At 42.1% G+C, this 25097-nt stretch overlaps 1 protein-coding gene across 4 annotated transcripts in view; it reads left to right on the top strand.

Moving 5' to 3' along the window:
• The window catches only part of DYNC1I1 (dynein cytoplasmic 1 intermediate chain 1), a 244612-nt gene that overhangs the window by 39806 nt on the left and 179709 nt on the right, over positions 1-25097 (top strand). For all 4 annotated transcript variants that reach the window (XM_065397879.1, XM_065397881.1, XM_065397880.1 and 1 more), the window contains one exon: positions 1240-1355. In XM_065397879.1, the coding sequence (XP_065253951.1) occupies positions 1240-1355 (116 nt within the window). The remainder of the gene's footprint in view (positions 1-1239; positions 1356-25097) is intronic.

Below are 25097 nucleotides of genomic sequence, written 5' to 3'. Positions count from 1 at the left end.
CTAGCTGTCATCCGTATGATACTGATTTACTTTTGGGAATCTTATTTCCTTTCATATATCACCTTTTATGAGGAATAATCCTTAAACACAGACATATATTCTGACAGTCATGGAGAGGGGATATACAAGCTGTATTTGAACCAGTTTCCCAAACTGAGATTTTATTACAGGGTACTCAAGTTGATACAGAGCTATGAATTTACTTCCCTGCCTTCCCAGAGATGTGCGCACACATTTCCCAAAGGTTGATCTAGAGACAACCAAATTTGAAATTGTTTAGTCAAATTATTAGTTGCAAATTAATTAATCTGAGGGATGTTGGCATTTTTTGCCCAATAGACTATTTACAGATAAATGTTACTTTATTCATCCATCTCTACAGATAATTGAATAATATTCAGGAAACAATTAGACAGTTTTTCGCCCCATCGGTCACTGAATACATTCCATTTGACTAAACATTTTCATTGTTTGACTAGCTGTCTCTATTATTTCAATAGAAACTATACTGCTTGGTTTTCTTGCTTATTTCCATGCAGTTTATTTATAGTTAGGGAAACGGAGAGAAAGCAAGACAATTCATGCCTGTATGCCAGCTCTGTGTTCCTGGTGACTCCCCCACCCTTTCGCAGCACAACTCCAGTAAAGCTATGTTGGCAGGATTCCCATAGCCATCAAATTCTCTGGGAACCCTCTTTTAAGAAGGATACTCATCAGGAGGGCAATAATCAGTCTTTATTCTGTTTCTCCCCAGCTCCATATAGGCGGTGGAGAGATGCACTTTCCCCTTCAGTTCTGTTGGCTCCTTTCCCAGCCTGTCCCCATCACTATGTGGATCACAGCACCTATAGGTGTGTAGAGGGTATCCATCCATCCTCTGTGCACAGATCTGCTGAATACATGAATAGGCCCTATGAACACAACATCTCTTGCCCTTCCTATTACATCTCCTCCCCACAACATGAACTCTACCCCCAAAAAGGCAGAAATATGTAGCGCACAGTTTATTAACTTTAATTCTATTTTGGCTAGTAGTTCTCAGGTTAATTTCCTTCAGTGCAAAGCCAGTGTGTTTTATTAGATGCTTCCCAATAAACTAACCATACTTAGTTTATTAGTTTTCATTTTAGCAGACACTAAAATTTTGTCATCCTGTCTGTGAAAGCTCACTGCGGTATTTTAATGTAACAGTGCTATATACTTACTTGACTAACCTTCTGATTTCACATTAAATCTTAGACGCAGACTTCACAAGCTAGGTGTGTCAAAGATTACCCAGGTTGATTTCTTACCACGGGAAGTGGTGTCCTACTCCAAGGAGACACAGACACCTCTTGCTACACATCAGTCTGAAGGTAAAATAGTTCCTATTTCCAAATTTGTCAAGAATATTTTGTAGCATGGATAAAAATAATATAAGCTGGTTTGTTTAGGGTTTTTTTAAATGAGGGAGAATGGCGATATTTCTATTTACCACACATTTCCTGTTTGTGTGATAACGGGTTGTCATTGAGAGTAATTATAATAATGAGTTTAAATACAGGTGGAATTAAAGTACAGCAGCCTTACAACAAGGAGTGTTCTAACAGTGCTATCATGAGGGCATATTTTCAAAGAAATCATTATGTATCTAGTTAAGAGATTGCTTCATGCTGTTTTCTTGCTTTCTCAAGGACGTGTATTAATTCCTAAGGTTCTGTAAAGAGATAATATTTGAATGTTACTCTCATATACTGGCTTATTGTGATGATGTCTTCTCTAGTGGATGGTCCCAGCAAGATTAGAATTTACAGCTGTTAAAGGAATAGGGTCTTCTCACTTCTGGTGTTGACAGTCCTGGGTTCTATCCCTACTGACAACCCTAATGTCTGTATACATAGAGTTGCTGTTTGTTATGTTAAGTTTTGTCATCAATAATGATATAAAACGAATACTTGACATTCTAGTACTGATCTGACCATTAGCTTAGGTTACTTAATACATATATTTGCCTTCATTGTGCTGTGCTGGTGTCATAGGTGTAGTTTGACTTCTATATTTGTGGGGCAGCTCCAATCAGGCCAACGGGGCCACATGTGGGGAGGCAAGTTCTGTGCCTGCCCAAGGCTTGCAGGTTGGGGGAATAAGGCTGCCTGTGGTCCCCCAAAACTATGCCCATGGCTGGTGTATATTGATTCTAATTTAATCGCGTACCAGTTAAACAATAGCCTGGTGCAATATGCGCCTTTTTCTTAAATATTGTATTTGTCATTTGTCACCCTGTACAGAAAAGGTAGAGGAAAACTAAAGTGTAATACACTAAGCACACCCCTGGAAAGGTCATCATAAGAATTAGAGCAATATCTGAGGCACATGTTATAATTAGGGCATATGAATGAACAGGAAATGTTCAAAGGATAACTGGGTGCTATACTACAGAAAATAATGTTGACCCTCCCAACTAGGATAAGAATAACATACAAGTAGGGCCCTACCAAATTCACAGCCATGAAAAATACGTCCCAGACCGTGAAATCTGTTCTTTTGTGTGCTTTTACCCTATACTATACAGATTTCAGGGAGACCAGCATTTCTCAAATTGGGGGTCCTGACCCAAAAGGGAGTTTTGGGGGGTCACAAGGTTATTTTAGGGGGTCATGGTATTGCCACCCTTACTTCTGTGCTGACTTCAGAGCTGGGCAGCCGGAGAGCGGCGGCTGTTGGCTGGGTGCCCAGCTCTGAAGGCAGCAGCACAGAAGTAAGGGTGACAATACCATACCATGCCATCCTTACTTCTGCGCTGCTGCTGGTAGCGACTCTGCCTTCAGAGCAGGGCTCCTGACCAGCAGCCGCCGCTCTCCAGCTGCTCAGCTCTGAAGGCAGCGCCGCCACGCGCAACAGCACAGAAGTAAGGGTAGCAGTATTGCAACCCCCCCTACAATAACCTTGTGACACCCCCCCCCTCCACAAACACACACAGCTACTTTTTGGGTTAGGACCCCTACAATTACAACACTGTGAAATTTCAGATTTAAATAGCTGAAATCATGACATTTATTATTTTTAAAGTCCTATGACTGTGAAATTGACCAAAATGGACCGTGAATTTGGTAAGGCCCTACATATAAGGATCAAGAAGATTGCAATGGGTGAATCAATACGTTTGCCTAAATGTAAGTTATTGCCTGAAGAGAGACATATTTATATATTGGAAATATGCCTGATTGTTTTTCTACAACTGTGTTATCACCTGTCCCTTTAAGATTACATCAGGGGAGGGCCCTCGTGCCAAATATTCAAATTCCCCTCCACTATATAAGAAGTTTACTTTCCAATAATTGGTATTTTATTCACCTGGTGTAGGACTGTAGGCCCACATTAGACCTGGGTGAACTATAGTTTTAAATTGAGTTTTGATGTTAACACAAGTCCCAAAGCATGTGACCAAAAAGAATGAACTCACGAGAAAGGAGGGTTGTTTGTGTTAAATGTGTAGTGATGCTTGACATTTCTACATCATCTTATTTAAGGTCTGGGTTGAGGTAACAGAAATAAAAAAAATATGGTTAATTGAGTCTGAGGCGCAGGAAATGATTAGTTTGTTTAGTTTATTATTAAAAAAATGCTTAGTTTAGTAGTTAGGGAAGAATATGGCAAAATGAGATAAGAAAAGGACCTTGAAGAAAGGGGCCTAGTCATTGCTCTTGTCTTGACCAGGGCAGCAGACAGGGTTCAGCCCTATGCTGCTTCATCTGCCCTCACCCAAGGTCTGATAATCAGCAGTGACATCACTTGTCTGCCATAGTGTATAAAAAGACAAAGATTGTAGGGGTTTCCTTGTGAGAGCTTTTCCTTATGCCCCTGGAGTAATGCCATGGAGGGAAGGTATCCCCAAGCCTGATCCTGTTGTGAGTATTTGGCCAATGCTTGCAACTGTATTGTTGCTAGCATATAGAGTATGAGTGTATATATGCTTATACTTGTATTTTGGATGTAACCAACACCAAGTGGCCTTTGAACTAATAAAGATATGCTTGTGTGGAAACTGAGTCATGGTAAACCTTAATAAACTTATTAGGAAAATTATTCCCAACATCCGGTGCCAGAAGTGTGCAATTGTGTGGATGAGTCACCGCTCCCGGCAGATATGGCCTCATGAGCGAAATCTCCTTATGCTCTGCCTGCCATTCAGATTTTTTGGAAGAGATGGAAGAAGTGCCTGCTTTAGGAGGTTTTTTCAAATTCAACTTTGGCTGAGGCTCTCCTCATTTATCTGATACCTGATCACTGGAGAAGTCAGATTTGTCACTGAGGCAGAGACTACTTCATTGGCTTCAGGTCTGTATCCACCTCATCTCTGGACCATGTCAGAAGGTCAGTGCTAGATAGGGAGACGATGTCCTTCCTTTCTCAGGCAATTTCCTTACCTGTAGCTAGAAGATGCTAAAGACATTCATTAATATGAGTACTTCTCCCAGTGCAATGGCCCAGGCCATCACACACGCTGAACTGTCTTTTCTAACAGCCTGAATTGAAGTGGTTGCCTCTATACATCTGTATGAAGAAGTGGATAATAAAGATCTCCTTTACTACTAAACCCTCCAATTGTTAACAGAATGCCTTGCCTAGTTGAGTTATCCCTATAAAGATGACAACCCCTTACCTTTCCAGAGGAAATTAGCAGGGAACTGATAAGGTAGGCCTGCCATTTCATAATCTGATGTTAAACATCTCAAGTGAAAAATGTGGAGCAGACAAATCTGGACCTAATTTAGGAGAATTTTTGTTCAACTACATATAGCCAGGAAAATGAAATGTTAATAATACATAGATGATAAGACTCCAAACTGGGAGAACAGAGCCATGTATTGGGCCAGATTCTGACCTGATTTACACCAGTGCAAATCAAGAGTGATTCCCTTCACCTCAGTGGAGTTACTTCTAATTATATCAGTACAACTAAGACCAAAATCCTGCCCATTGGTTGCAAACTAGGGGAAGATAGCATATGCAGTGGAGGCCCTGAAGATAAGTTTAGACTGCCTTGCACTTGAGCAAGGACTAATCAATGGGATACTCTGTGTGAAGAGAAGCTCAATGTGAGAACTATATTGGTTGCCATGTTGGCATATATTGCAGGTTAAAAGCATTGCTAGGCAAACAATGTCAGGGTGAACTGGATGCTCCAAATAGCCTGCACTGACAGAGCCCTTCCTAAATACCAGGTCTTTCTGTGCTTGGCTAATTCTGACCTTCTAAGTCAAAGTTATAGTGAAGAGGTAAAGGAAAGACATAGAAGTTCATGGTCACACCAAACCTAGCAAGGTGAAGAATTAAAGTTCACTGTATACTCCTCATCTCTACTTCTGCTGGCCCATCACAAGGTGAGACAACCCCACTACAGAGTTCTGGCAGAGAAAAGCATTTTTGTTATTGGTTGATAATCCTCCACCCTCTGTGGTCACGTTCAAAGAAACAAAAACAGGAAGAACAAGGTTTAATATTTAAACATGGGAAAGAATAGTCCCCCCAATGTCTGCTCTAAAGTGGATGAAATATGTTGAAACTATTCTTCATTTCTAGTCAGCTGCAAGGGTTTCCCTGTTCACAAGTAAAATTAGAAATAAATACCAGCCTTCCTGTAGAGAAGGAGATCCAGGAAAGAGCGGCTTAGACTTTCAAAGTGGTAATTAGTTGGAGTCACCAAGGGATAAATAGATTCCATATTCCTGGTCCCCTAGTCTGCTGGGAATTTACCTTCCAGGTTTACAGTCCAGTCTTCTAAATCTCTTTATGAAGGCTGAACCTTTCCATATTATTTGTCTGAAAGATTTAAAGTAACAATGAACAGAGGAGATTGTCTTGTAGAAATAGACCTAAAGAAAACTCTACAATGTTTCTTTAGTGCCAAACAACAAAATATTCCCAATAGTCTCTTGAGAGATGGTTTTACCAGTGGTGAGTGAGAACGTTTGGCCTTTTCATTGTCCCAAGGTAGCTTGCCATGATTGAGCCAGTTACTCAGTTCCTAATGCAGGATTTCAGAAGCAGACTGTCCCAACCCTATTTTCTGGTTGGAAAAAGACAATCAATAAACCCTACAACGGCATTGATAGTTACTTCATCTAAGCCAGAAATTTAAAAAAATCTCTTTTTCAGAGACCTGCAGCTGTTACAAATCAGGTGTCAGGACCAGACCTTCTATCAACAGAGCTTTATATCTTGTTAGTCAGAAAGGGACACATGAGAAACTCAGGTTTAGAAATATCAGTCTGGAGTCTATTCCCTCAGAGAGGTTGCTGCATCTAGAGCACTGAGCGATATAGACTTATCCCCAGTAGTAGCTGCACCCCACTGGCCTGGAGTCAGGACATTTATAAACCAGTAGAGGAAAAATTCATATTGATAAGTACTGCTTGACATCTGAGTTTCAGCTACTGTGAATGCTAGAGAGTCTCAGCTCCTCTGCTACTAAAAAGGTATCTCCTGACTTTAAAAGAAATAATGACATTATTCGTCCCTACCTAAAAACAGATTCACTGCTCTACAGCCAAAATGCTTCTGAAATAAATGTAGTCAAACTTTACTAATTCTGGGTCACTGAGAACGAAAATGATGCTTAAAATTGTTGATTGGTTCTAGTTTTCAAGATATGCTATTGGGTCAGTATATACGACCCTTGACTTGGGAATGGCGGAGGATAAGTGAGTTATAAAGGGAAGGGATCTCAATTTAAACCAGAAATGACTAAAATACATCTTTGACTGGATCTATGAATAAATCTATGACTGGGTTTGGACAGTACTTGCTTTTTAGGCTTAACAATGAATGATGCAATCTGAAGCTGGTATTGCGTCATACATGATATGAATTGCATCATGTTATTCCTAGAAGTTATGGATGATGCAATCATAACGAAGCTTACATCACTCTGCTGAACAAATTGCCCTATATCAGCTCTAGAAATCATACAGTGTCATGCTCTCTTATTTGTCAGTGTTTGATTTTGCAAAGGGACACATTTCTGTTTAGCCAAAGTGAGCAGAGATGCCTCGTACTTGTGTGAACAGTGCAGATAACTTCTGCTATGTTTGTGGTGAAGTGACTTTTGCATCACAAAAGCGCAGTATAACCACTATGGTTAAGAAAGCCTATCACCTTTATTTTGGCTGCAAAATTGGAGATCAGGACAAGAGGTGGGCCCCACACATATGCTGCAACACTTGTGCAACAAATCTTCGCCAGTGGTTGAACAGGAAAAGGAAATCTATGCCTTTTGCAGTGCCAATGATTTGGAGAGAGCCAACAGATCATACCAGCAATTGTTACTTCTGCATGGTGCCTCCAGTTGGGAAAGGTGTGTCAAAGAAGAAAAAGTGGACTGTGCATTATCCAAACATTCCATCAGCTATACGCCCAGTACCCCACGGAGAAGGACTGCCGGTTCCTGATGCACCAGAATCATTCTCACTTGAGTCAGACAAGGAAGAGGAAGAAGATGAAACTTCTGGTCCTGAACCATCAATGTCACAGGACTCACATTTTCTCCCATCCTCCTCCTCTGAACCACACCTCATAACACAAGGTGATCTGAATGACCTTGTCAGGGATTTGGAACTACCCAAGAGTAAGGCAGAGCTGTTGGGCTCCAGACTACAACAGTGGAATCTCCTGGCAGGTGATGTTAGGGTTTCCATGTTCCGTGACCGTCAAAAGGATCTTGTCCGATTCTTCTTCATGGAAGGTGATCTTGTAGCCTGCAACAACATCGATGGTGTGATGGCAGCCCTCAACATCGTTCACGATCCAGATGAGTGGAGACTGTTCATTGATTCATCGAAGATGAGTCTTAAAGCTGTTTTACTGCATAATGGCAATGTTTTGCCATCAATTCCAGTTGGTCATGCAGTCCATATGAAGGAAACCTATGACAACATGAAACAACTTTTGAGGTACATAAACTATGACCAACATCAGTGGCAGCTTTGTGGTGATTTGAAGGTTGTTGCTCTCTTGCTTGATCTGCAGACTGGATACACAAAGTACTGCTGTTTTCTCTGCGAATGGGATAATCGTGCAAGAGATTCCCACTACATCAAGAAAGATTGGCCACTCGGACAGTCATTGGAGCCTGGGAGGAAAAGTGTTCAGCATCCACCACTTGTTGAATCCAGGAAGATTTTGTTACCACCCTTACACATCAAGCTGGGTCTGATGAAGAACTTTGTCAAGGCCATTGACAAAACACAAGCAACTTTCAAGTACCTCCGTGGAAAATTTCCAAGTCTAAGTGAAGCTAAGATAAAGGAAGGTGTCTTTGTTGGTCCTCAGATTTGTGAACTTCTTCGAGATGATGCATTTGACCATGCATTGCGTGGCAAGGAAAAGACGGCATGGAAAGCCTTCCAGTTAGTGGCAATAAGTTTTCTCAGAAACAACAAGGCAGACAACTACAGGTTGTTGGTGGAAAACCTCCTCAAGGCATACAAAAGCCTTGGTTGCAACGTGTCACTAAAGACACATTTTTTGCACTCTCATCTAGATTTTTTTCCACCGAACTGCGGAGCAGTGAGCGACGAGCACAGCGAGCAATTTCACCAGGACATTGCAACAATGGAGAAATGCATCAGGGCAAATGGAGCCCATCAATGCTTGCAGACTATTGCTGGACAATGACAAGAGATGCTCCATTTAATGAATACAAGAGACAAGCCAAGAAGCGCCGAGTAGACACTGAATAGGACTAAACTATGTACATAATACTTTTTGCCTTTTGTTTCATAATAAATTTTATTTATATAACCCTTTTGCTGATTTTTAAAGTGTTACATAAACAGGACAGGTGAAATATTATCATGTAAAGCAACCATAAACACATGAAAAGACCTAGGTTTACAATTTAGGATTAAAACTCTACTATCTACACAATATACATAGACATAAAATGTAAAAACTTAAATATCTTAGAAACAGTAGCCAATCAGTTGTTTTAATTGTCATATTTGAATTCAGCACATCAAAATACATAATAAATAGCACATTTTATCTCTGAAGCAGACGACTTCTCAAAAATTGTAGACCAGTGTTACCTTTCCTTTTAAGAGCAGGTAATTCTCTTTATTTGAGGGGAATAATAACATATTATTTCTCCCACCACTCTGTTATTTCAGAGGATGTGTGTATGTATCCTTTCCACCTTTTGAGCACAAGTACCTAATTCTCTTGCTTTGTTTAGGTCAGAGTAAGCGTCCACCCTTTCTTTTCTTTCCTTCCCAGAAGTGGATGACTTCAAAAAATCTAGATCCTGGGTTTGGAGTCGAAGAAAGACAGGGTTCCCTCCTCCTTGTTAAGTCATAATTGGACTTGAATTTTGGTCTTTGAACATATTCAGAGATATCTTACCTTCACGTCCTACATTTCCATGAAAAGCATGTGAGGCTTGATTCAGGCCTGAGTAATGCCAGCTTTTATCTTAGGGAGCTTTTGATGGTGGGACTGCTCCTTAGAGAAGGGATTGCAAGCAATAGAGAAAGAAACTTAAATTGTTCCACTGGGACAAACTGCACTGGGTCATCCGTATTCTCATAAGTAACATTCCAAAGTAGCCTTCACCAATGACTGCATCCCCGGAAGTAATTCAGTGCTTGCCCCCACCTGGTGGCTCACCAAGGAGAAGGCAACAGTGCCTGATCTCTTCCAGGGATGAATCTCCTGCTAAAGTGCAGCTGCTCCCAGTGGTGCAGGTGTCTGCATGTCTGCACTACCTTTGACGGGGGTGTATGTGTGTGTGTGTGTGTGTGTGTGTGTGTGTGTGTGTGTGTGTGAATGGAGCACCATCAACACTATAACGCAGACAGGAGAAGTATCTGCCCTTGCTAGTGTTTTGTTCTCTCTTTCTTTTAACCAGAAGTAAATTCTACACGTTATATTTATTCCTTTTCTATCATGCTAGTGGAATCTACTCTTTCATGGGAGATATTAAGCTTGTGCAGTTTTTCAGGCTTGTTAGGCTACTTATAATAGGTACCTGGATCTGAAGACTGTTACTGAAAAATAAGCTCCTTATATAGAGGAGGGAAATTTGAACTTTTGGCACAAGAGATTTTCTGACATTCACTTGACATCTTCTTGTACAAAAACAAGGTATTATTCTCCTGCTATAAACAGAATGACCTATTCCTAAATTATAAGGACTGTGCCAAACTCAGCCAAGGAATCCAACTCTTTTGACTTCAGTGGAGTTACACCGAGGATGCTTTGGGCTCAATCTAGCTATTGTAATATATTCCTAATGTTAATATGGGCTATTTAGGAAAGAGAAAGGAATAACCATTGCATTCAGTTTTGAAGTGGACCAAATAAAGTGGCAAACCTACTGTGGAGGCTCAGGGTATTTCGTATTTCTTGGCTGTTGTAATTCTCCAAAGTAATGTTACTGAAAGTAATATGTTTTTAAAAATGAATCGGGACCACCCCATGTCCAGGATTGCCAACTGCAGGAGTTAAAAAAATCATGAGTCAAGCCCCCAAAATCATGAAATTGGTCTAAAAATAATAAGATTTTTTTAAAATAATTCCTTGAGTCATTTTTGTCTTCTGTTTTTGATCCTTTAGGGGGCATGTTTTAAAGCTTTTCTCTGTAATTATGAGGGCTCAAAATGTACTCTTTTTTTTAATGGTAGCAGGGATTCTGGCATATTCACATGATTTCAGGATCTAGGACTTTAAGAAAAACACCACATGTGCTAAGACTCCTCATAAAAATGGTGATACCTGTCATACTGTTTGTCTGTGATACAAAGTGTATGTAACAGACATGTCAAGACCCACAAAAACGCTTAGGAAAGGTGGAACAAATGAGTCTGAAGGACATGGAGCTGATCAACAAGAGACAAGGAAGGTGGAGATTACACTACTGAAAGAGTCAAAATAAGAAAATAAAGAATGAATGTCAAAAATGCAAAACATAGTTGGGAAAGAATTATTACATAAAGCAGATAAATGAAAGAGAAACAAAGCTTATAAAAACAGCTCCGCTGTTATGCTTATAGGAATAGGGCATTATTATTATTAACACTGATGGTGTCACTAATTTTGTCCTAATTAGGCAACAGACTGTTTTTATATTGGTGCCTGTTATTTGATTCAAATGGGTATAAAAATCTGTTTGTCTTTTCTCCCTAAACCAAACCATACCAGAATCAAGCTGCAGCATCTCAGTTGCAGCCAATAAAAACTCTACATTTTACAATAAATGTCTATATTTCCCCACTCTTCAACCCTAAGTCAGCACCTTTTGTCTCTAGCTGGGATGAACAGCTTCCTCCCAAAGCCATCAAGGCACTTTGTAGGGCAGCTGAAACACTGCTGGAAAAATGCCAGAGTTTTGGGGACTAAAATCAAGCACAAATGCAGACTTTCCCCTGTGTATCAGCATGAGATGCTGCTGCTATTTCACCCAGCCATAAACATCCAAATTCAACCCCCCTTTGTTTAATCAAATCAACAAAGATTATTTTTGTACCAGACTGTACTAGACTTGATGAGACTAAAAAAAAAAAAACTGTAGTAAAAGATTTGGTAGACCCTGAATGTCACGATTGCATCCCCATCCCTTGATATCCCAAGTTATTTTTTAATTATTCATAAAAATATTTCAAAAGCATATGAACAGCACCCTCTGGTGGTATAATGATAAACTAACACTTGATCTGTAAGAATGATGTATTCTTCTTTTCAGAAAAAATGGTTGTTTGGTGCAGTTATTTTGAAACGCATGTAGAAAAGATTGGGAGCACTGCTCTACAGTGAGAACTTTTATTTAACTATAAACATTCTTCATCAGAACTTATCATTGCAAAATAATAAGAATAAAGCCCCAGAAACCATGTTCCTAAATGTGATATGGAAAAGGGGAATATAATTACATGGAACATTGGTTTATAGAGAAGAGACCATCAGCTACTACCTTAAGGTTGGACCACATTAAAAAATATGATGTCAATGCTGTTTCAATAACCCAATGGGATTTCAGAGTAGCAGCCGTGTTAGTCTGTATCCGCAAAAAGAACAGGAGTACTTGTGGCACCTTAGAGACTAACAGATTTATTAGAGCATAAGCTTTCGTGGGCTACAACCCACTTCTTCAGATGCATATAGAGTGAAACATATATTGAGAAGATATATATACACACATACAGAGAGCATGAACAGGTGGGAGTTGTCTTACCAACTCTGAGAGGCCAATTAAGTAAGAGAAAAAAAACTTTTGAAGTGATAATCAAGCTAGCCCAGTACAGACAGTTTGATAAGAAGCAAGTGTGAGAATACTTACAAGGGGAGATAGATTCAATGTTTGTAATGGCTCAGCCATTCCCAGTCTTTATTTAATCCTGAGTTGATTGTGTCTAGTTTGCATATCAATTCCAGCTCAGCAGTCTCTCGTTGGAGTCTGTTTTTGAAGTTTTTCTGTTTTAAGATAGCCACCCGCAGGTCTGTCATAGAATGGCCAGACAGGTTAAAGTGTTCTCCCACTGGTTTTTGAGTATTATGATTCCTGATGTCAGATTTGTGTCCATTAATTCTTTTGCGTAGAGACTGTCCGGTTTGGTCAATGTACATGGCAGAGGGGCATTGCTGGCACATGATGGCATATATCACATTGGTAGATGTGCAGGTGAACGAGCCCCTGATGGTGTGGCTGATGTGATTAGGCCCTATGATGATGTCACTTGAATAGATATGTGGACAGAGTTGGCATCGGGCTTTGTTACAAGGATAGGTTCCTGGGTCAGTGTTTTTGTTCAGTGATGTGTGGTTGCTGGTGAGTATTTACTTTAGGTTGGGGGGTTGTCTGTAAGCGAGGACAGGTCTGTCTCCCAAGATCTGTGAGAGTAAAGGATCATCTTTCAGGATAGGTTGTAGATCTCTGATGATGCGCTGGAGAGGTTTTAGTTGGGGGCTGAAGGTGACAGCTAGTGGTGTTCTGTTATTTTCTTTGTTGGCCCTGTCTTGTAGGAGGTGACTTCTGGGTACTTGTCTGGCTCTGTCAATCTGTTTTTTCACTTCAGCAGGTGGGTATTGTAGTTTTAAGAATGCTTGATAGAGATCTTGTAGGTGCTTGTCTCTATCTGAGGGATTGGAGCAAATGCGGTTATATCTTAGAGCTTGGCTATAGACAATGGATCGTGTGGTGTGTCCTGGATGGAAGCTGGAGGCATGTAGGTAAGTGTAGCGGTCAGTAGGTTTCCGGTATAGGGTGGTATTTATGTGACCATCGCTTATTAGCACAGTAGTGTCCAGGAAATGGACCGCTTGTGTGGATTGATCTAGGCTGAGGTTGATGGTGGGATGGAAATTATTGAAATCATGGTGGAATTCCTCAAGGGCTTCTTTTCCATGGGTCCAGATGATGAAGATGTCATCAATGTAGCGCAAGTAGAGTAGGGGTGTTAGGGGACGAGAGCTAAGGAAGCGTTGTTCTAAGTCAGCCATAAAAATGTTGGCATACTGTGGGGCCATGCGGGTACCCATAGCAGTGCCGCTGACTTGAAGGTATATATTGTCCCCAAATGTGAAATAGTTGTGGGTGAGGACAAAGTCACAGAGTTCAGCCACCAGGTTAGCTGTGACATTATCGGGGATACTGTTCCTGATAGCTTGTAGTCCATCTTTGTGTGGAATATTGGTGTAGAGGGCTTCTACGTCCATAGTGGCCAGGATGGTGTTTTCTGGAAGATCACCGATGGATTGTAGTTTCCTCAGGAAGTCAGTGGTGTCTCGAAGATAGCTAGGAGTGCTGGTAGCGTAGGGTCTGAGGAGAGAGTCCACATAACCAGACAAGCCTGATGTTAGGGTGCCAATGCCTGAGATGATGGGGCATCCAGGATTTCCAGGTTTATAGATCTTGGGTAGCAAATAGAATGTCCCTGGTCGGGGTTCTAGACATGTGTCTGTACAGATTTGTTCCTGTGCTTTGTCAGGGAGTTTTTTTAGCAGATGGTGTAGTTTCTTTAGGTAATCCTCAGTGGGATCAGAGGATAATAGCCTGTAGAATGTGGTGTTAGAGAGCTGTCTAGCAGCCTCTTGGTCATATTCCAATTTATTCATGATGACGACAGCACCTCCTTTGTCAGCCTTTTTGATAATGATGTCAGGGTTGTTTCTGAGGCTGTAGATGGCGTTGTGTTCAGCCAATGGGATTTGTGATCATACCCTAAATGTATGTGCACAGTGAAAATTGCAGTAAACCACACTTGCTGTTAATCCCCTGAGTTAAACTATGACTAATATATTCTCAGAGTTTCAGGGACAATTTATTTTTGCCTCTGTTAAAGCCACCTTCATAAACTATATTACCAATTACAGTCGGTCTATGGATAATTATCATCACTATGGCAAAGGCTATATTAAGTGAATAGCAAGTTATTAACTATTATGAATTTTTAGCCTGTATTTATGTAGAAAAGTTGCTGTTCTGTTAGTAGATATTTCTGTGGTTAAGAGTTAGGACAATGACCTGGCTTTGGAAATTGTTGGCTGGCAGTTTTGGTGCACAGAATGGTACATTTGGCATTGAAGTAATGATTTCCTTTGGATGGCAAACTAAAGAAGTGTAGGAGCATAGGAGATGGGTGTGGATCTCTGGGTTTGGAGGGAAGAGGCTGAGGGAGTAAAACTCCCCTAAAAGTTATAGTTTCAGCAAGAAAACCTTGCTTCATTTGGCAAACGGAGAAGGAAATGTTAGCCTGCTACATGCATTGTCTACCTGTGTGTATCAGTTATCACTGCAGTATTCTCTGGGTGTGAAGGTGGTGAAAGTGGGAACTTCTGGAGGAAGGTTTTTCATAGGCTTACGATAATACTGAGCAGAGAACTCTCTTAATTCTAAACTGCTTTCAATAGATGGATTGGAGAATTTATGAAATATCAGTAAATCTCAGGAAATTGCCTGCTGAGCGCTGGTTTAATAGACAGACGATTGGCCTGGATCATCCACTGTCACAGTAAAACCCAGAGTAGGAAGTTTGGGGGAGGGTAGCTCTGCAAGGATCTCTTCACAGAGTTCATTCCTGATTGTTCCATTGTGGGAAAACAGCAGGAGTGGTGAATGGTTTGACTCCCTCAGAAAAGGTTACAAGGATTGTCTGCAAACCTAGCAAGGTCTGGGGGTGATCTGTTAAAGACCAGGGCTCTTTGCCTGGAGGCCTTGTGCCTCCATACTACCCCCGAGCTCTGGTGGTCCCCCCAAACGACAAGGCAGTATCCTCAACAGAAAAAATAATACAGCCCTAGGCTTAGTATCATTCCTCGTAATTCTCTGGAGGGCTGGACGGTGGACAACATGCATCCCTCACTGCTGCATCCATGCTAGTCCCAGCCCATCCTGTCTCCATCTCTTCCTCCAAGGTAAATGGTAAGTAAAAGATATGGTATGGTTAACACAGAACAGAGAGTCATGTCAGCTTTAATCTAATCTTGAGGCTTTGGCTTCCTTGAGGCTAGACTGTTGCATAGGGAACATTCCCTACATAACTAGGATACTCCTTCAAAGTTATTGCAGATGGAAACAGGAATGATCAAGGAATGTCTATCCGTGCCCACCCTCTTGGCAGTTACCACCTGATCCTAATGGATGAACTGTATTTAGGGCTGCACAGGAAGCTGACCCCCTCCTCCACCAAAGAACTAGACCAGCCTGTCATGGGGGGAGTAATCTTGCTTAGCGTAGAGATCAATCTGCTCTTTTAGACAGAAGTTCCAGTTCAAAACATTAAACCAAATGAGATCCTGGGACACCTGGTGACAATTGGCGAAAACCAGAGCTCTGATGCTAATGATCTTGACCTCAGACTCCTTTAACTAGCCGCAAGTCATTTGTGTATCCTGACATTTGAAACCCACAGTGATCCATGAATTTAGAGACAGGCCCACTAACACCTGTATGCAAATATAGTCCCAGCCTGGATGCAAAACTAAAACCTTATCTTAGTTCTTTTCTTGGATCATTGGGAAAGATCCTGGCCATTTTAACCCACGAACAACTGACATGTCAAACCCCATTGAAATAGCAGTCTGACTTCAGACTGGCTTGCTCCTAGCAGATTTCAAATCTTCATCTTATACATCATTTTGTTCACATAAGAAAGGGATTGAGATGAGGTCGGAGTATAGAGAGCACCGATAGCCTGAAATTGCTCATGAATATGTATTATTTTTGTCAATACATTTGAGGTAAGAGTTTTGAGATGGATTTGGATCAACATTTCTTTAGGAAATAGGGATTTCAGGAATTGACAGCTGCTGGGTAGGGAAAGGTTGTGGGTTTATTCTCTCATGTTGTATATATTCGTTGTACTATATTTATCCCATTGATAGTATTTAAATACTCTGTGTATTGATATGTATCGCAATTGTACACCATTTAAAAAAAACCATTTAGACAAATTCTATGAATTCACCACAGTTATACCCTATCTTATACAAAGGGGAAAATCGCTTTACAGAGAACATTCCCTTCACAGTTAGGATACAGCTTTAAACTTATTGCGGATGGAAACAGCAAGGCTCAAGGTCTACCGGTGCTTGCCCTTCCAGCAATTCCAACTTGATGCTGATGAACGATTCCTACTCAATACTCCAAAGGAAACTGACCCTCTCCACCTCAAATATCACAGTTTAGTAGCCATTGGCAAACACTGGCTGTATAATGGTGACCAGTGTGTCTGTATTAAAACATTTAAGGATAAGAAGAGATTGCTTTATAGAAGTAGGCATTGGTAATCCTCAGTGGCCTAATTAGTACTTACTATCTATAATACATTGAAATAAGCCTGAAAGCAGATAGCAAACCCATGCCAGAATAAGTAAAATCCATAATATGGAGGGTCCATCATCTGTCGAATAGAAAGGACACATGGCAGAAGTAGATGGGTGAAAGTACCCCCATCCTCACAGTTTGGGATTTGTTTCTAGGCACTTCCAACTCAAAGGAAAGCATCACAGTCTAGAATCCCCTGTTCTATTCTAGCTCATGCAGCGAATGATAATGAAGGTCAAAATTATATAGCTGAAAAGTCTTGTTCTACAGCTCCCTATCATGGATTCTATAGGTGAGGCACATCTCAGGGAAATAGCCTAATTGCTCCTCTGAGGTCTGTTTTATAGTTTCTTTTAATGGGCTCATCAACATAAGAGAAGCCACTTGCCCTGAAATCTGACTGATAGAAGATTCTCAGCTGTCTACACTCAGACCCAGACCAACTGGAGACACACCCAAACTGTTGGGTTAGATAAAATGAGGATAGTTTTCCTTAAACCACATAATTAGCACCTGTAAGGGGAAATGGGGATTACCTCCAAACCTGGCCCTGATCCTGCAAATAATTCTGTGTAGGCTGACTCCTACACAGGGCCCATAAATGTCAGTGGGATGCCCTGGATTCCTACAATACACAGTGATCAGGAGCCAGCATTTGACTGCATAAAGCGGTGATTGATTGATTTAGGTTATGAATTATGAGCTTGATCCTGAAGTTGTCAGGGGTCCTTCCAAGAAATCAATAGGAACTGCATCAGGTCCTCTGCATAGAATCTGTTCATACACAGGCAATCATTGTGAAAATTACACTGGTCTACAATTTTTGAGAAGTCGTCTGCTTCAGAGATAAAATGTGCTATTTATTATGTATTTTGATGTGCTGAATTCAAATGCTATTAAATTATTGTGGAAGTAGATGGTTAAATCCATCTATCAGCTATCGTCTATCTATCCATGTGATAAAGTTTTAGATTAGATTGCTAGATAGCCAGGTAATCATCATGGTATCCAAACACTAAAACAATTACTGGGTCAGATATAGTTACACATTATAGTCTGGGAGTCGGGAGTTCTGGGTTCTATGTCTGCCTTTAGCTATGGATCTGTTGTGTGACCTTGGTCAAGTCACTCCACTTCCCTGCCCATCTGTTCTCCTCCCACCCTTTGTCTGTCTTATCGGAAAGGCTACGATTTTGTCATGGATATTTTTAGTAAAAGTCAGGGACAGGTCACGGGCAATAAAGAAAAATTAATGGAAGCCCATGACCTGTCCCTGACTTTTACTAAAAATATCCATGATAAAATGGGAAGGGGCTGGGCAGCTGCAGGGTGGCTGGGAGCTCCAGGCCACCCACCACCCGTGTGGGTGAAGAGCTCCAGGATCCCCCTGCCCCTCTGCGGCAGTGGGGAGCTGCAGGGTCTCCCTGTCCCTGCCCCAGTGGCAGGGAGCTGCAGGGATCCCTCTGCTGCCACCATGGTGGAGAGCTGCCGGGGATCCCCCTGCCTTCCCACATCAGCAGGGAGCTACCGGGGATCCCCCTGTCACCTGCAGCTGCTGAGATCTGCAGGGTACCCCCACTGCCTGTGGCAGCTGGGAACTGTGGGGTACCCCCCCCCCTTCCTGTGGCCACCGAGAGCTGCAGGGTACCACCCCTGCCAAGGGCGACTTGGAGCTTGAGGGCCCACTGCCTCAGGCGACGTGGGTACCTCACAGCTCCCTGCCGCTGCAGGAGGTAGTGGGACTACTAGGGCTGAAGTCATTGATGTCTTTGGAAATCACGGATTCTGTGACTTCCGTGACCTCCATGACAAAATCGTAGCCTTAGTTATCTGTTTAGATTGTAATCTCTTTGGGGTAGGGACCATCTCTTACTGTGTGTTAGAACTGTTCCTAGCACAATGGGGCCTTGAGACACAGCAGTAACACCAGTAATAAATAACAATGCCGCCAAAAAATTGGTGTAGACCAGCAAGAATGAAGCTACATAAATAACCACAGATAGTCAAATATCCTCCTTCTTACCTCTGAGGTACCTCTGGAATTATTGTTATTGTTTCATCTTTTCTCCTCCTTCATCTCCTACCTTCTTCCCTTCCAGTGCCGTTTGTCGTGGCTGTGGGAACGTTAAGCTGAAGCAGTGAGTGTTACACTTTTCACTGAAAGCTGTGTGATGGAGATCAATGTCTCCACAACTAATAATTGAAGGGAATAGCAGAGGAAAGGGACAGAAGTATGACTTGCTTTTCTGTTTCTTTAATTGAATAATGTTTTCTTACTTATCAGAATACTTTATTGTACAGTTTCGATAACCAGTGTATCACATGAACTCAGCCAGTTCTTCATTTTGGTAAGTCCTGCCAATTGTTGTATTGAGTAGTTCAGGGGTTCTCAACCATTTTCTCTCTGAGGACCCTCTCAACGTGTTATAAAAACACCAGGGCACAGCGGGGGCAGGGGAGACTCGGGGCTCTGGGCCAGGGGTGGGAACCCTTGGGCATAGGTGTTGTTTGACTTCTATTTGGGAAGGGGAGGGCAAGGGCCAGCATGTGTCTTCAGCCAGCTCTGTACAGCAGGGTCCAGAGAGGGAGCGCCACCTCCATTCCCTGACTCACCTGTCTGAGGCTGTGTGCGAATGGCTGCTCCCTGAGGGCTCTGCCAGCTCCGGAGCCATCTAGGCAGCTCTGACCGGCTGTGTGAGCAATCAGAGGGGGCTGGGAGCTGAGGAGCAGCTGCAACCCCGCGTACCAGCAGCAGATGGGGGAATCCCATGGCTGCCCACTCCAGGGCCCCACCAGCCACAGGAGCAGCTGCCCCACACTGCCTGGCTCTGGTTTCCCACCTACAACCTGGCCAGAGGGCTGGGCCTGAGGGGGGCTGGGGGAGTGAAGGGGGTGAGGGGTGGAGCTGCCCCCAGAACTGCCCCACTCTGGGTAAGGCACTGCAGTTTGGGGGGCAACACCCTTATACCCCCTCAACTCTGCCCATGAGCTCAAGGTTTCTGCCCGCATTGGGGTTTCAGCCCCTTTACTCATGGCTTCAGCTGGGGGGGAAGCTTGGGGTTTCAGCCCCTCCTGCTCCCGCTTTAGTGTGGGAGGGGGAGCTTGGGGTTTCAGCCTCCCCACCCCCACTCCCAGCTTCACCCGTGGGGGGGACGGGACGTGGGATTTGGGACTTCAGCCCCGTGCCACTCCCTGCTTCAGCCCCATGCGGGGGGCGGGGGGGGGCATGCCAGCGCTCCGAACACCGGATTTCAGCGAGCCCTGCAAACCCCGTGAAAGGGCTCACAGACCCCTGGTTGAGGACTGCTGGAGTAGTTGGTATTCTTGAATACACACATTTTATTTACACTGTGTTTAAGGTATATATGTTATAGGAAAGATAGAAATAAGTCAGAATAAAAACCCTGGACCCACACAGACATCCAAAATGTATAGCATCAGCCCATCCCTAATTATTGGTCTCAGCAGCAAAATTATAGAATAGGACAATGAGGTGTTTTTTTGGGGGGGGGGGGGGGAGAGGTTATACACTTGTACCAGATATGGACTGACTACAGAGCTTGCTTATACTCACCGGACATGTTCCTCATAACGGGGCGGCTTTATGTATTTTGCCGCCCCAAGTATGGCTGTCAGGCAGCCTTTGGCGGTGCGCCTGCGGGAGGTCCGGCTGGTAACGCGGATTCAGCGGCATGTCTGCAGGAAGACCGCCAGTCCTGCGCCTTCGGCATACCCGCTGCCAAATTGCCGCCGAAGCCGCGGGACCGGCGGACCTCCCGCAGGCATGCCGCCGAAGGCAGCCTGACTGCCGCCCTCACGGCGACTGGCAGGCCACCCCCCGCGGCTTGCTGCCCCAGGCATGCGCTTGGTGCGTTGGTGCCTGGAGCCGTCCCTGCCTCATAAGATTCTTTAATGCTCTGTCAGTTATGGCTGAGGTTCGTTTAAGTAAGGTATTTCACAAACAGTGCCACCTAATGGCCGAACAGTATAATACAGTTTATCATTCCATTACATCGCCCCCCTTTAAGTTCTACATTTGTACCATATACAATATTTACACTGTCTTTGAAGTTCAGTACATATTAGTCTGTTAAGTGTCTGTGAATCATAATGTTTTTCTAATTACATGACCCAAATGCCTAACAACTTGGTCATCTGGCTGCTCATTAGTTTCAACAACTGGCTGTGGTCAGTTTGGAATCCTTGAGTCTTCTTCTTCTTGTTCTGTATCTACCATCTGTAGAGTTTGCTCTCTTGATTGTTCTTTCTGAGAAACAAACTGTATATGTCAACTGTTTCTGCTGAACTCTCCACTGTTGGTCTTGATCATATATGACCAGGGAGCTGAATTCTTTTTCTTTATGACAACCGGCATTTTCCATCCTTTTTATCCATTCAATTTTACACGTCGTAGGGGTTTCTTTAACTCTCTACTCCTGGGGGAAAATTTTTGTGTCTTTGTGTTGTTACAGACATACTTGCTGACAGGTACTTTGAAATAAATTACCAAAATAATTGAAACTGGTGTAATTTTGTAGTATTATTTTGACAAATAAAATTTGCAGAATTTTGCAGAATTTTAAAATATGGGCACAGAATTTTTTATTTTTTTGGTGCAGAATTCTCCCAGGAGTAACCTGTATGCATAGCTTTTGTCTTTGTAAATTGTTTCTGTGGTGACCTGGCCCATGCAATTCAGAACACCTCCAGGATACTTCAGCTTTGGGAGGGGTTGAAGGTGATTGTAAGTCTCTTCTGAGATGCCTGTGACATCAGCTCCTGAGTCAATTTTAAAGTCAATAGCCTTGCCATGAATATTGAATTGCATGCTCCAGGCAGCTCTATGTCATCACAAGTGATAGATCTCAGACACAATGGTTCCTGATTGTCTCAACTCCCTGACTACTTTGGTGTGGCAAACAGCTGCAAAATGTCCATATTTCATGCATGTATTACACCATGCATCTCTGGCTGGACATACATCATCTCATGGAGTATGACTTTTTCAACATCTTGGGCACGTAGGCTGGAATTTGTCCCTCTTAGCCTGGGAATTCTCCCTCCTTCCCTCAGGGGTTTTCTGACATTCAAGTGTCTGTTTATAGATTCTAAGCTAGTTTCAGGTTTTTCACATTGTTCCTGCTTTTTGTTCTGTTGTTTGACTAATTGTGACTGTTTTGCCATCTGTATAACTGTGGTTTAGGATTCAGTCTCTCTTCAATTGTAGCTACAGCAAAAGGTTTTTCTCCGTTAACCCAATAACCAGCTTGTCTCTGGTATCTTCATGTTTTGCATTCCCAAAATCACAGTTTTCAGCCAATGTCTGCAGAGCTGTTATAAAACATTCAACATTTTCCCCTGGTTCTTGAATTCTCTGGTGAAACATGCTCCTTCTTAAACCACATTTCTCTAACGTATAAAGTATGAATCAAGCATTTACAGAACACTTTCAAAGTCATCTTTGTGACTGTCTTCAATAAAGTCAAAGGATTTAAAGGTATGTTCTGCCTGCTTCCCCATAGCATAAATTAGAGAAGATGCCTGTACATCTCCGGCTTCTTTGTGGAGTTTGTTTGCAATTTGAAATCTTGCAAAATACTGCTTCCAGTCTGTCCATTGGAAAGGTTTTTCAATGCTGGAGTTCTCTGGGGCATCAAAGAGTGGCATGTTGAGATCCGGCAACCTTTTTTGCTGTTTTCCTTCTGTTTCTGTCCGTAGTTTACTCCCAATGCCATGTCATGCTCTGTTATCAGATATGGACTGGCTACAGAGCTTGCTTATGCACACCAGATGTATTTATCATAAGATCCTTTTATGCTCTGTCAGGTATTACCTCATCCACCTTGTCCCGCTAATATTCTGTGACCAACACAGGCTGAATGTAATGGATTAAAGTATTTTACACACAGTGCCACCTAGTGGCAAAATAGCATAACACAGTTTAGCATTCTGTTACAGGGGACAAATGTTATCTTTCTCTGAAGCATCGTACAGTCAGCACTGTCACAGAAAATATCAGATTGGATAGACCATTGATCTGACCCAATAGGGCATTTCTTGGGAAAGATCCTCAGCCAGTGTAACTTATCCATGACAATGTACACCAGCTGAGGGGTCTGCACCCTTATCTTCTAGCTGTGTATGTATGTTTTTAGAGAAAATTGCTGAATTAGTTAACTCAACAATAATATATTTTTTAAATTCTTTATAGTCCTGCATAGGGAACAAGTTAGGGAAGAGTAACTCTGCCATTTAGAAGTTCATCAACTTGACATAGTTTAGTAACAACAGGCAAGATCAAATTCCCATTGTAAGCAGTGGAAAGACTCCCACTGACTTCAATGGGAGCTGGATTGGGCCCAAAATGAAATGCTTGCCATGAGCCTAACTAGCTGAAATCTCTCATAGTGTTGTCATGTGAAGCTGTTTTATACATTTTCAAATCCTTTTGTTTGAATTAGATTAAACATAAAAGTCTTTTGCAAGGCCTTCTAGCTTTGGAAAACAAAGTAGCTTGCATAACAGCTAAGTAACCAAATACCATCCTCCTTTCTCCCTGCTCAATGGTCCTGACCCAGATCCTCAGAGATATTTAAGCACCTAACTACCACTGATTTCAATGGGAGTTAGGCGCCTAAATACATCTGAGGTTCTGGGCCACTGAACTTGCAAACACTTATGCATGTGCTTAGCTTTATCCTCATGATTAGTCCTATTGACTACTCAAGTGTGTACTGTTAAGTATGTGCGAGTTTGCAGGATCAGGGCCAAGGTTTATAATTCTCGCTTGGTGCATCCCATTTTCCAATTGAGTGCAAACTCCGTAGTGGAGGGAAGGCGTCTCTCTGTACGCTTTGTAATTCTATATCACATTTATCACAGCAGTATCTGTAAGACACTTAGCACATTGCAGATATGATGAATAAATAATAATAGCAATAAATAGTTTAATCTCAATATGTTTTTCTTAAGAAAAAATACTGGGTTTTATCCCCTATATTTACCTGGTCAATTAATTATGTCAGCTGCTTAACAACATCTATCAATTCACTGAACTATAGGAATTGCAACTGTGCTCTGAGATCAGGCACGTCTTGCAATAATTTATAAATGTTACATTCTAAAAGTAATACATTTGCTTATTCTTGAACTTTTTCAAAATGTCCCTCTGTGAGGAAATGTGTTTGTATTGTTATTAGTTTTGACAAACTGGATTGTGTCTTGGCCATTGTTGAATGGTTCTCTCTGCCCCCAAGCCCACTGAGAGACAAAGAATTTGTAATGAATTTAATTAAAACTTTATGTGGTCTATGGCGCTCACTTCCAGCTGTTCTGCCATTCTTCTCCAGTGAATGAAGTTTTCTCTAATGCATAATGATGTGTTTTACATGAGAGATGTTTGAACCTCTTCTTAGTAGCCCTGAGGTAGTTTCCATGGTATGAAACAGTGGCAAAATATATAGTTTCTTAAATTTCAGTGAGTTATGTTTGTTTATGTTTAAGTGGCATATGCTTCAATACATAGATATATCTATTAAAGTGGGTTAAAGAAACAGACTAGGTTTCAGCAATGGTCATTATGGGCCAGATCCTCAAAGGTATTGAAAACAATGGGCGTTAGGACCTACATACCTTTGGGGATCTGGGCCTATAGGCTAAATCGTGCAGCCCATGTTGGTGAGCACTTACCCAATTTTTTTAGAAATGTGTAATACTATACTCTTGTATTATTTCTTGTGAAAAGGCCAAATTCTGAGATCCTTTCTCTGGGTCCAGTTGCTTTCTCACGTACAAATATAGAACAATTCAGGAGGGGTTGAAGGAAGGGAACACATTTCTGAGAGTGAAATTAGACTATAAGCTCTTCAGGGCAGGGATTTTCTTTTGCTCTCTTTTTCTATAGCACCTAGGCCCCGGTTTAACAAATTACTTCAGCACATGATTAACTAATGGGATGTAAGCACATGCTTCTAAATATTAATAATTTGTATTGTGGTAGCACCTAGGATCCCCAGTCATGGACTAGGACCCCTCATGCTACACACTGTACAAACACAACATGAAAAGATGTCCCTGCCCCGAAGAGATTCCAAGGGTTGAACTTCAGCACATGCTTTCAGCATAAGCTCACACATACGTGCTTTGCTGATGTGGGGTCCAAATGCTATGCAGCCCTAATCCAGATTGGTGTCATGACTAGGGTTTGGCCAGTCAGGCCTAGTGGACAGAGCAGTGGTGGTCAGAGCTGAAGTTAGGAACCAGAGGTCAGAGCCAAGGGTCAGAAGTCCCAAGAGCAAGC

This window comes from Emys orbicularis, chromosome 2, assembly GCF_028017835.1.
Source record: "Emys orbicularis isolate rEmyOrb1 chromosome 2, rEmyOrb1.hap1, whole genome shotgun sequence".
Lineage (NCBI taxonomy): Eukaryota > Metazoa > Chordata > Testudines > Emydidae > Emys > Emys orbicularis.
Note: the sequence above shows the minus strand (reverse complement) of the source record. Positions and strands in the feature narration are given on the sequence as shown.